This window comes from Desmodus rotundus, chromosome 2, assembly GCF_022682495.2.
Source record: "Desmodus rotundus isolate HL8 chromosome 2, HLdesRot8A.1, whole genome shotgun sequence".
In the NCBI taxonomy this organism is placed as follows: Eukaryota; Metazoa; Chordata; class Mammalia; order Chiroptera; family Phyllostomidae; genus Desmodus; species Desmodus rotundus.
Genome location: NC_071388.1, coordinates 186,881,144 through 186,894,749, shown reverse-complemented (window position 1 = coordinate 186,894,749; position 13,606 = coordinate 186,881,144). Strand labels below are relative to the sequence as shown.

At 42.7% G+C, this 13,606-nt stretch overlaps 1 protein-coding gene across 3 annotated transcripts in view; it reads left to right on the top strand.

Annotated features, from left to right (window-relative positions):
- The window catches only part of PLEKHM3 (pleckstrin homology domain containing M3), a 171,053-nt gene that overhangs the window by 139,881 nt on the left and 17,566 nt on the right, over window positions 1-13,606 (top strand). For all 3 annotated transcript variants that reach the window (XM_045198279.3, XM_024564256.4, XM_053919019.2), the window contains exon 7: window positions 1,231-1,388. In XM_045198279.3, the coding sequence (XP_045054214.2) occupies window positions 1,231-1,388 (158 nt within the window). The remainder of the gene's footprint in view (window positions 1-1,230; window positions 1,389-13,606) is intronic.

Below are 13,606 nucleotides of genomic sequence, written 5' to 3'. Positions count from 1 at the left end.
TTACATTCTTTGTAGTCTTTTATTGTAATGTCCATTACTACTAATTTATTCTCCTTGGCATTGTAATTTCTTTTTAGGTATGATTAACATTGCCCTCAGATGTTATTTTTATGTAAAATTTTCATGTAACCTATGTATTCATTAGAAAGTATTCATTAGAAAGTATCCATCTATTTCCAATTATTTCCAGTTATTTCCAAATTAAATTTCATCTTTTTTTCTTGTATCAGAATCAGCATGTGTACGTATTTGCGCTAATAGAAATAAAGGCACATTTTATCTTGTTAATGTATGAACTGCTGGACTCTTTGAAGCCTGTGCAGCATTAGTTAAGTGAGGAGGGATCCAACTAACCATTGGTTCTGGACTCCTGGGTGTTTGTGGGGCCAACGGGGGAGTTAACTGTGGGAGGCAGGCACATGCAAGACACCAGTGGGGACAACTGGTGGGGACACTGTTGGGGACATTAGTCGGGATAACTGTCAACAGGAGAGCACATGCCCCAGTGGGAGCAAGCTGCCCCTGTCACAGCCAATATCATCACATGTTAGCGTTCACACCTAGTTCTGCTAGATCTAAGGATTTTTTCAAAAGAAGCCCCCAAAGCTGGATTTTTGTGTGAAATCTCCCAATTATTACACTGAGTCATTATTTAAAAACACTAAGTTTTTAAAAAACTTTCAGGCTAAAGGTGACCTTCAGACTGCCATATTTGCAACCTCTTTATATTATATACTTGTCAGCAGCAAAACAAAACTATTTTTCCACATTTGGTGAGTGTTCTTGGGGGAGATAGTGAAAAACGATCCTATCAACTCATCAGAGAAAGAGTGTTATTGAATTTACAACATGAGGTTCTACATTCATATTTACCCTGCATGTTTTCGGTCTATTTTGGGAACTCCACCACATTCCTCTTGGACCACACCGTAACTGTGAAGTCGGTCTATGGAAGTAGGGCTCCCCATTTGTTGGCCTTCAATCCCCTACTCTACACTACAAAGGACGAAGAATACAAAAGAAGTTTCAACATCTTCATTTTCCAACCTCCAGTGGTTTAAACCAAAGGGTTCTTTTGGAGCGAAAATACTATGTCTTTTCTTTCTCAGAGTTGCTGAGAAATTATAATTAGAGGTTTTCCTGTTGCGTAAAGGAAAGGAATTCCAGTTCTCATCTGCAAGATTTCTGTTCTCAATGACTTGCTTCCCTGTCCCGTTTCTCTTTCTGCAGGTAATAGAGGGGAAGCTGGCTCCGTTCCTGGGCAAGGTCATTAAATTTGCCACCTCACACGTGTACAGCTGCAGTCTTTGCAGCCAGAAGGGGTTTATCTGTGAAATCTGCAACAATGGGGAGATCCTCTACCCTTTTGAGGATATTTCAACGAGCAGGTACAGAATCTCTTGTTTCATAAACATATACCTGAATGTGCCACATGCAGTTTTATTTGGCCAGATCGGGCCAACTTCTAGTGAAAAACTGTCTTTCTCTCGTATCCTGTATCAGATCTCCCTTATTGTTGGTGAGCATTTTTTTTATCCTTTGGTTTTCTATATTTATTTCCAACGCACCTCACTACCTCTACCCAGAATGAGATAACAGAGCTGCAAGGAAACATCACCTAGCTCTGCCTTATTAGGTAACAAAGAGTGTTCATTTTTAGAATGAAGACTGGGGAGGAAGAACCCTAACAGCCATTTCAGAGCCAAGTGATGGGCGGTGGGAAATTGCAGCCTCAGAGGAAGGCCAGAACTGGGCGGGTTACTAGGAATGAAACTAGAGGACACCGGTGACCAGCTGTCTGGCTCACCACATGTGTTTGTCCACAGATGCCCTGCAGCGTAGTGATGAAAGTTTTAGGACCAAAGGAGAGAAAAGTGGGAGTTTATGTGGGATTATTTTTCCAACCAAAGTAACATTTGGGCATCATCACATCCATTGATTGATGAATGATTTTCCCCCCACCAACTTGAGAGCAGGATTTTTACCATTGCTTTTCTTGAATCTCAAAATGATATATGTCACTTTTCCTTTTATCCAAAAAGCATGATAGAAATATACACTGTGTGTGTGTACACTGGCTTCTTTGGGCATGAGCGTCCTGGTCCATTTCCCACCCTGTAGGGCTCACTTACTCTGTGGTTCAGACAGAAGGCAAGGCATGAAGCCAGGGAGAGTGGAAGCATGTAGGGTAGAGTTAAGATATTAACAGTTGACTCAGCCCTTCTGGCTGCTTCTTAAACCCAAAGACTCTTTGTAAACATCCAGGAGCCTTGGTTGTTCCCACACACAGAAAGACAGACAAAAACACACGCTCTCCAGCCTCCAGTTTCCTGAGTGGACAGGTACTTAGCTCATAGCCTAGAGACTATATACTGCTTGAAAATGCACACCACACAAAAACCTGCACACAGGTGTTCATAACAGCAACATTCACAATAGCCATAAAGTGGAAACAGCATAAATGTCCATCAGCTGATGAGAGGATCGACAAAATGTGGTATGCCCACATAATGGAGTATTATTCAACCTAAAAAGGAATGCAGTGCTGACACAGGCTGCCATGTGGATGAACCTTGAAAACATCATGCTAAGTGAAAGAAGCCAGACACAAAAGGGCATATACTTTATGTTCTAGTTATAGGACATGTCCCAAATAAGCAAATCTGTAGAGATAAAGTAGAGTAATGGTTGCCTGGGGTTTGGGGAAAGGGGAGTGAGGACAACCAATAGATACAGATATGTTAGGGAGGAGATGAAAATGTTTTGCAATTAGATTATGGTGATAGCTACACGGTCTTGTGAACATACTAAAAATCAGCGAATTGTATACTTTTAAAAGAGTGAATTTTATATTATATGAATTATACCACAATAAAAAAGCTTAATAAAAATAAAAATTAATATTAAAAAGGCTTCAAACTGAGCTCTGGGTAGTGTGGCTCAGTTGGTTGGACTGTCGTCCCATAGACAAAAAGCTGCAGGCTTGACACCTGGTCTGGGTGTGTCTGGTCCCTGGTCCAGATATGTGCAGGAGGCAACCAACTGGCATTTCTCTCTCACATCCATGCTTCTCTCTCTCCCTCCCTCTCTTCCTCTTTCTCTAAAAGCAATGAAAAGTGTTCTCCAGTAATGATAAAACAAAAATTTTAGTGCTTTAAACTGAATAAACCATTGCTGGACCACAAAACAAGTCTCAGTAGATTTTAAAAGACTGAAACTATACCAAGTGCGTTCTCTGACACATAGAATTAAGATCCCCAGTAAAAAAGAATCTGAGGAACCTCAAAATATTTGGAAATAAAACAATACATTCTAAAAACTCTGTGTCAAAGAAGATATTAATTACAAGAGACATTTTAAAATATTTTGAAATGAATGAAAATGAAATACAAAATTTCAAAATGAATGGAGTGTGCTAAGATAACGCTCAGCGTGAAATCTGTAGCTACAAACGCCTATTCAGAAAGGAGGGAAGAAGGGCTCGAGTCAGTAACCTGAAATCCCACCGTAAGAAAACAGATAATAATGAGTAAACTAAATCCAAAGCAAGAGAAGGAAGGAAAAAGTAAGGATTAGAGCAGATATCAGTGACATAGAAAGCAGAAAAACAGTAGATCAGTGAAACCACAAATTTGCTCTTTGAAAAGATCAACAAAATTGACAGCCCTTTGGGTAGACTGACCAAGAAATGGGGAGAAAACACAAATTACCAAAACCAGGAGCGAAAAGGGTACAGCAATTAAAATAATTATAAGGAGGTATATATAAACAACACCATACCAATAAGTTGTAAAACTTCGATGAAATAGAGAAATTTCTAAAAAGATAAATTACCAAACGTGACTCAGTAAGAAATAGAAATATGAGTAGACCCATAACAGGTAAAGAAATTGAATTAGTAATTTTTAAATCTTTCCATAAAGAAGGCAAATGATTTTCATGGTTAATTTTGTTGAATATTTAAAGAAAGAACACCAATCCTTCACACAAGAGAGGCATTACGTAGTGATAACCGGGTCAGTTATCCAAAGAGACATACTAGTCCTTAGTTCGTATGAACAGAGAATCAAAACTCATGAGGCAAAAATTGAGAACTGCAAGGAAATATATCTATGTATGTATATCATATATCGATATCAATATATGTATACAAATTCATATATATACACGTGTGTGTGTGTGTGTGTGTGTGTGTGTGTATCTAAAGAAAGTTTCATCTCACCGGATCTGGGCAGGCTCATCATCCTGATATGCACAAGGAGCCCAGAGAGAACATGAATGTATGTCTCCAGCTTCCCAGCCCAAACCCCGCCCTGCATCCCAAGGCTACACACATGCACATACAGACACCTCAGCTGCCTCATCCTAATTTCATACACCACGTCCCCAGTGCAAGTCACCCCCCAGGTCTATGGGGGCACACTGGCAGCGGGATCAGCCCCCAGAAAGACAAGCCCTGGGGGAAAAGCCCATACAGCTCTGGGGATAGACTTTGGGGGCCAGGAATTCTGAGGCCCCAGGTACATGGTCTAGAAGGAAGGGGCTTCAGGTAGCCCCCTTCTTGGCCAGTGAGAGTGCAGGCAGAGGAGAACCTAAAGTGCAGAGCCTAGGTCAGCCCATTTGCCCAGATCTGAGGGCAGTACTTGGCAGTTCTACTGGGGAGCAACTCTTAGAGTGAAATATTCATCTTTCATTCTTATAGGACTGTGAAAAAGTAGTCATGTCATAGGAGAGGCTCTGCTGTACGAGGAAAGGCTGTGGGTTGGGGTCGGGACCTCTGAGTTATGACCCGAGCCACAGGGCCGAGGATCATGAGTTACACTTCTTAGACTTAGCTCTCACAGCACCAGGCGCCGTGACGGCCCAGAGTAAGATCAAATGAGCAATTTGTGTTTGTGTTGTCGAAGACTACTGAGATTCCAGAATTCAAGTTGGTTTTCGAGAGTGATTTTTAAAAAGGGTTGCATTTTGTTTTTGTGTGGTTTTGTTTGTTTGTTTGTTATGAATCTAACCCAAGGTCCAAACCTGTCCCTGAGAGCTGGATGGCCCTTGCCTTTCTTACGTGACCTGAAAGTCCTCAGTGTCTAAAAGTAGATGTGTACAGGGGTGACTTTATATTCTTTGCATGATTGTGGTTTGGGATTTGAAGTCCTTAGAGGACAGGCATAAGTTTAAAATCACATCCGGCAGAGAAATGACTAGTAAAGAAGATTGTGAGGCATCCTCTGCAGGCATTTGAGGGGTCCCCTGCCATTTTCAGGATGAGATTTTCACCCAATAGATGACCCTATTGACACAGTGAGGCCTTTGATTTGTGGGGGAGAAGCAAACTTTTCTCTACCCTCAAGGTTTTTCTGGCTGGTCTAATAATAATCAAGTAGACATGAGATAGAAGAACAAGAAAAAAATAAGCAAATTTAATACATACCTATGTATGAGACCCTGCATATGTGAGTGAGTCAGAGACCCCATGTGCAGGAGAGGATCAGAGAGAGAAAGGGAGGCGGAGGTGTGTAAGGCATGCTGAGCTAGGGATGAGGGGAGGTGCTTGGGGCTGCAGAGGGTCATTGCAGGATGACAAGGAAAGGAGGCCTTTAGTAAACAGAAGTTCGTCCTGCTATGTAGATATATATGTAGCCACTATGATAGTTAGAGACTTCAACACCCATCTATCGGTAACTGGCGGAACGAGCAGGCAGAAAACCAGTGAGCATATAGCTGAACTGCAGAGCACTATCAGTTACCTGGATCCGATCGACAGCTTTGTCAGCTCATGTGGTTCATCCAGTAACAACAGAAAGCAGTCTCCTGAAGCTCACATGGAGCATTTACCAAGAAAATCACCTTCTGGGCCATAAAACACCTCTGAACAGACTTACAAGCCTAGAAATCATGCAGAGTATGCTCTCAGACCACAGTGAAATTAAACTAGTAATCAATAATAGAAACCTGGAAGACCCCAAAATATTGGGGGAGTAACCAGTATGCTTCTAAATAACACAAGTTGATAACTCATGCCCACACAAAAGCCTGCACACAGATATCTGTAGCAGCTTTAACATGATCACCCCAAGCTGGAACCCACCAGGGGATGGATAAATAAAATGGGGTGTAGTCGACCCTTACCTCAAGGTTACAGGCTCTGACCTCAAGTATAAGTACAGCCGGTCTTCTGCAGGTGTGGATTCCCAGCCTCAGAGCTGCCCTTGAACAACAGGTTTGAACTGACTGCAGGATGTTCAAGGACCAATTATATATTCATACAATGGAATATTATTCAGCAGTTAAAGAAATGAGCTCTGAAGCCACAAAGGGACATAGAAGAACTTTAAATGCGTATTTCTAAGTGAAAGAAGCCAATAGGAAAACGCTACATACTGTATGATTCCTGAAAATAGGATATTCTGAAAAAGGCAAAACTACAGAGGGAGTACAAAAATGGGTGGTTATCCGGGGATTGGGAGAGGTTAGGGAGGGGCCAATGGGTGAAGCACAGAGGAACTTCAGAGCAGTGAAATTATTCTCTATGCTTCTGTGATAGTGCGCACATGCGTTTGTCAAAACTCATAGAACTCTACAACACAGAATGGACATGACACTGGGCTTCAGTTAATAATATGGGATCGACGTCTGTTTATGGATTGTAACAAATATACCACACTAATGCAAGATGTCAATAACAGGGAACACAGGGCATGGGGGGAGTAATGTGGGAATTCTGTACTATAAGTTCAGTTTTCCTATAAATCAAAGCTGTCCCAAAAAGTAAACTCTACTGAATAAAACCATTTATCCAATTAACAATTGACTCAATGTTCAAAGCTGAACAGTTTTAATAACCGTTATTAAAACAATTTTAGATTTACAGGAACATCACAAAGGTAGTACAGAGTTCCCATGTGCCCCTCACCCAGTTGCCCCATTAACGTCTTACAATAGTGAGGTGCCTTTGTTACAATGAGCGAACCAACGCTGACACGTTACCGTTAACTCAAGTCCATAGTTATTTCCAGTTTCCTTACTTTTCCCTAATGTCCTTTTTCTGTTCTAGGATCCCACATTACATTTAGGCGTCACCTCTTCCCTAGGCTTCTCTTGGCTTTAGGCTAAAGTGTCTCAGACTTTGTTTTTTTTTTCTTGACTTTGACAGTTTTGAGGAGTACTGGTCAGGTGTTTTGTGGAATCCCTCTGTTGGGGTATACGTGATGCCCTTCTTAGGGTTAGACTGGGTTTTACAGGCGTGGGGAGGAAGGCCAGTTAGTCAGTCTCCTTCCCCCCACACCCATCCCTCCCCATACTGCTCTCTTTGGAGGAAGTCACTGTGCGTAGCCCACGCTCAGGGCCTGGGGAGCTACGTTCCACCTGCCTGGGAGCGGAGCATATACAAAATCATTCGAAATTCTTTTTTTTGCTATTTCAAAAAATTTTTAATTAAATTTATTGGGGTGCTGCCATTGGTTAATAAAATTATACAGATTCCAAGTGTATCATTCTATGATATATGATCTGTACATTTCATTGTGAGCTCACCCCCCAAAGTCACATCTCCTTCTGCCACCAAATATTTGAACCACTCTACCCTGGAATTATTCTGCATGGGGGATTTGCCTCTCCTTCCCTGTTTGTTTATTTTTTCAATCGTTTGTTCACCTCAATGTGGACTTGTGCATGCTTAGTTTCACTGGGGTTATAATCCAGAACTACTTTATTGTGTTGATAAAACTGTCGCAGCTTTGCCCATTCAGCTCTTTCATTTGTCTCCTGTGTCCTTTTGACGTACCCGTCACGGTGGGGTTTTGTTTTTGACCAGTTCCTTACTGGCACAACCAGATGTTCCAGGCTCTAATTTTTTCTGCTGTAATCCTAGAAGCAGCCATTTCTTCAAAGAGCCCCCGTTCCTTTTATTGGAGAATATTAGAAACCAAGATCAGGGCACTGGGCTGCACACACATTTCACAGCGCTCGCCCAGGCCCAGGACTCAGCCCTCGACTGGGGCCCAGGTGCGCCACTGGGACTGCGCATCACAAGCTCCTGTAAGACCTTCCAAGGCTCCCCAAGTGATTCTGCATCACAGCCCGAGGAAGACACTCCTGGACGATAGCTGTGGTCCTAGTCCGGGTTGCTGCTTTCTCACAGCCAAAATGACCACATTAGCACATCTGCAGACAGGGCCTTTCCCCAGCAGGAAAGAGTTCATAGCTATTCAGGACCCTCTGTTTCTCCCTTGGTCAGACGCAGTTCTCCCAGCTTGCATAATCATCTGAGTCCAAAGGAGCCCTGGTCAGCCTTGCTGGACTTCCAGAATGGCAATGCTTTTCAGGAACCTGTTGAGCTATTTCTTGATGTTTAGTTTCCAGTTAAACACTGGGAGTGGTTTACACAAGTCTATAGGAAAGGACAAAGAGAAACACTAATAAAAGATTTAGTAAGAGAATCATTTATCAGAAACAGAGTTGCAGGTGTAAAACATGTCCATAGAGATGTGCTGAGTAAGTAAATGTGATAAATAAAAGTAAACTTGAGTAGTGGGGTACACTTTTAAATCTATGTGTAATTGAAATCTTTATGGATGGGGTCACATGATAACTGGGATCCACTTCATAATAACCTGATGGGGGGCGCAGATATAGATGAGAGGTTAATCATTGTTGAAGCTAGGTGGTAGGTGCACAACAGCTTATTATACTGTTCTCTCCGCTTCTGAGCATGTTGAAATTTCTGTAATAAAACACGTTTAAAAATCTATATGTAAAAATCTTAGACATGAAGTATTTAGTGAATTTGTTACCACATATCCTTGACCAGCTTGCTAAATTCAGCACCTCCATGTCCTCAGAAATATACTTACTATCCTTTGAGATCCAAATACTATTGAATAGTATAATCCAGTTTTTAAAAATCCACAAGCATTAGGAATATTCTGTTCTTTCAAAAAACGATTCCCTGAGCGTACTCTGTTTGTGCGCCGGGCTGGGTTCTGGAGACTCCGAGTGAACTTGGCATGCTCCTTGCTCACACAGAGTTGACAGTCTCTGGAAGACAGACGCTCCCTGAGCCATGAGGAGGTTGTAGTGAAGTGTGGGGAAAGCCGCAGGAAAGGGTGAGAACCTGAGGCTCCAACAAGGAGTCATCCACAGCAGTGACATACATTGTAGATGGAAAAGAAGTTCCACAATTTCTAAAACACCAGAGCACTCGATATGGGACTCTAAAGCACTGATTCCGGCAATTTACTATCAGAACATACTTGGCGTTAACATGCTTATTTGATTAAGACCATACATCAGACACTGGCCAGCTCCTCAGACTGCCTTTTCCTTTTGCCATATTTTGCCGTGTACGATGCCCACCCACGTTTTGGTGTGCGTTATCCCTGGGACTATCACACCCATGGTATGTAAACATTATACCCATGTATGACACGCAACCTTATTTTTCCCTCAAAAACCCGGGCAAAAAGTGTACATTATACATGGCAAAATGTGGGTAAACTAATTGTTATACAGGAGAAAACTTCATGAATGGGTAACTTTAAAATAATAGCCTTAGTATTCACTTTTAGAACACCATCTCTGGCAAACAGAATGTTCTGGGTCTGTAAGGGGAATAGTACTAATATTTACTCGTACTAATGGTATTAATTTGCATACCTCATCGTTTAATTCGTACGCCAGTGGTCTGAGGGAACATTTTACCTTCATTTTAATAACAAGGAAACACGGGTTCAGAGAAGGCAATTACCTTGGCCCAAGAGATATGGCCCAAAACTTGACCCCAAACATATCTAACTCCCCAATGCAGCCCTTTTTCATTAAACATCACTGTTTCTTCTGTGCCTGTAATCTTCAAACTGTTTTTGTAGCATAACCCGTAAAGATTGGGAAAAAACTGTGTACCTCTATCATTAAAGAAGCTCCCCCCAAAAGTGTTATTTTGCATTTTGCTTTTATTTGCCACCTGGAAGTTTTTACATTTAGAGCCTATGAGCCAGAGCTAGATTGGGGGTGGGGGAGCTGCAGTTGGGGGAGTGGGCGAGGTGATCACAGCCAGACGTTGCTGGGGGTGGCCTGTGAGCCTCAGGCCTACTGGGCAGACCTACCTGTGGCCCCATATACCCTCCCCTCCATCCAGAAGATACTGCTGACAGTTTCACCTTGAGATAGTCAGTCCTCTCAAACATGAATTAAATACGTACCTCTCTCAGATTTAAATAGGAAAACACTAAAAGCCAAATCACCAGGTTCTCAATACAACAGGAAGGGCCAGAGTCTCAAGACTGCTTTACATAAGACTGGTCCAGCATTTGCCCTGCCAGAGGACTGAAACGAAAGTCCTGCTTTCGGAGAGAGAAACATTCGGTGGACACAGTGATAAAACCCCAGACCCTGAGGAAGCAGACGTGACAGCACGTGCCCTCTAACTTTTCGGATTCCAAATCGGAAGATCAGTCTGATACTGTCCTCAGACTGGAGGGAAAACAATGAAATGCAAAGAAGTCGCATAAACCCACAAAATGACCCAGAACATAGATATATTTTTTTAATCCTTAAATTGCCTCCCATCCAGCATCTTTCTTTCTGACATCTCCACAGATCTCCAATCTTCTCTTGCTATTACGGACAGAATGCTGCTAAGGAGACCATTCTGCTTCACACATTTCTGTGAAGATGCCATTCCTGAGTCTTGAAATGCTTTTAGATCCCAAGTACATAAAGCCTTCATCTTAAAAACACTCAGCGTGCATTTTATGGGACTCAGAAAATATACCAGCTACCGTGAACCAGTGCCATCCCGTCTGTCTGACCCATTTGGCTCTGCTGAGGTTCTCATGTGACCCACACATCACCCCCCAAGCTTTCCGACACGGAAAATGCCGCCCTCCCAGACCTATGGGCCCCATGCTGTTGCTGGCTGTATTTGGATGGGGGTGTACTTAACACTGAATTTACTGCGTTTCATATAGTAGGGTTACCACAGTGTTTACTGTTTCGTTCAGCTCTCCCAAGTATATTATGGGCGTTCATTAAGAACACTGACAGCCCTGATTGGTGTGGCTCAGTTGGTGGGGCTTCGTGCGGCAAAGCCAAAGGTTGCCAGTTCGATTCCCAGTCAGGCCACATGCCTAGGTTGCAGGTTGGGTCCCTACTCAGGGCGCATATGTGAGACAACCGATCAATGTTTCTCTCTCTTCCTTCCTCTCTCCTGTTCCCTCTTTTTAAAAATAAATAAGTAAACTCTACAAAAAAAAAAAAAAACAAAACCCAACACTGACAAAACTTTTTAAGTGAACTGATTAGTTAAGAGAATTTAAAATACTTGACTAAGTGAAGTCAGACAGAGAAAGACAAATACTGTCTGGTCTCACTTATATGTGAAATCTGAAAAGAAAAAGAACAACTCAGATCTCAGATACAGGGAAAAGGTTGGTGGTTGCCGGAGACAGTGTGAAGGGGTGGGCGAAATGGGTGTAGGTGCCCAGAAGGTACAAAATTCCAGATCTAAGTTCTGGGGACGTAACATAGAGCATGGTGACTAAAGATAACAATATTTTACCATATATTTGAAGGTTGCTAAGAGTGTCGATTTTAAAAGTTCTCGTCATAAGAAAAAAAATTGTAACTGCGAGGTGATGGATGTTCACCAAACATACTATGGTAATCATTTTGCAACATATACATATATCACATTGTATACCTGAAACTAGGACAATGTTGTGTGCCAACTTCATCTCAGTACAACTGGGGGAAAAAACTTGCAAAGAGAGAGGAGCACAGTGAAAGTCCGAAGTGACACTACAGCTTTACATGTAAGCTTGAAGTGACGGACCTACCGTTGAAAGTATTTCTCCGGCAGGAGCATCAGCCCGCCCAGGTGAACAGCATTCACTGCCCCAGGGAAGGCGTCCCGGGAGCAGTCTTCCTGTGTGAGGGGCATCTGCAGCTCAGCGGTTACTCTTCTCAAAGAGTTGCGTGTTTTTTTAAAGCACTGGGTTTTAGAACAGATTGAGCGGTACTTGCCAGTTTTTCTTTGAGTGCAGTATTCGACCACTCCCTCCCTGCCTCCCAGAAATCACGGCTGCACACAGGACCTTGAACTTATCAACACCAAACTCTTACCAGTTGAGTTAACATACTGACACCCCATCAAATCTGCACACATTTCAAGAACATTTCCTACACCTCTCTAGTGAGAACAAGCACTGGCCTTATGGAAAAGTCCATAGCAAGTGAGTTTCTAACAGGGCTTATCCTCTTTTTCATTTTTTAAAATCTGTTTTGTCAAGCTAGTTTACAGAAAAAGGTCTCCCAAAGAACTTGCTGTCGTCCATCTGGCCAACTCTAGAAATGTCCACCTTCTACTGAAGAACGTGAGGGCTCCTCTCAACACACTTGACCTTTCGAATTGGTCTTTGTCATTCTGCAGTTCATTGTCATCCCCACCACGCTGGCCCTGAGGACCTGACTTGCTGGGGCACGCACTTTGTTCTTGGCTGTGGCTCTTTCTGCCCTTCTTCAAGCTTCACGTACATGTGAAGCTTCCAATAGCTAAGTGTCGTCAAACCTTATAAAGGCTTGTTTGAAAAGAGAAATAAACTGCTTTTTTATAAAGTATAGAATTACTTCTTCCTATAGAAGGTGCTGAGATGCACAGTTTTTCTCCGCACAATTTGAAGAGTCCACAAACAGCTGTGTTTTCTGTTGCCCTAGCTCTCTTTGATTTGTCCATGGAAGGTAATGTGGAGATGGCTTTGCCTGAAGTTGTCACTTATTTATGTGACTAGAAAAATCATCAAACCCCACATTTGCCAGCAGCCTTACAAAGATTCTTCCATTTTTCTGGGGAGCCAGTTATAGTTTGTCATTTTTTGAAAGAGAGCTTCATGTTTAGGCAGGAATACTTTTGGTGGGGGCAGGGGAAGTAAAACAAAACTCCAGAGGAGCAGAGAGAAGCATTGCCCAGAGCTGGTCTTTCCTTGTGGCTTCCTATTTGCTCAGCCTTTGCTTTTTGCAAGTCCTTGCACAAACAGACTGAATACCTGGATTATGCCCTCATCTGGACTAGAATACACTTACATTACATACCCTTTTCTCACTAATCAGCCTGACACATTCCTTTGTGGGGAAACGGTTCCAAAACAAACACTGTCAGCGCATCTAATTAGCAGGTTTGTGGGCAGTGCTTGGCAGCCCTGTTACATCCTGTTCAACAATAGAGAACAACAGCCTTGGCTAGGTCAGGCTTAAGGGAGGGAACAGCCTCCCTTAAGCATATACACTTTCTTAATGATATTTCCTTTCTGTGGCTTTTCTTGGGAAGCAGCCACTCGGTGAGTATTGTAATGAGGTGTGGGATCCTCGAAACAGCTACAGGAAATTTGGACTCGTCCTCACAGGTACCTTTGTGGAGGAACCATGAGTTTCTGGCTTCTTGTTCTTTCCTCTCTCCGGTATTGAAGAGGGGCACATGGAGGAACTTTCTCCATGGACCTCCAACACTGATGGCAGAAGATGAGACTCCTGCCTGTGTTCTGGAATCATAAACTAACAGAGACGGAAGGGATGTGGAGAGTACCCAGACATTTGGCGGGGGGGCGGGAGGGCAGAA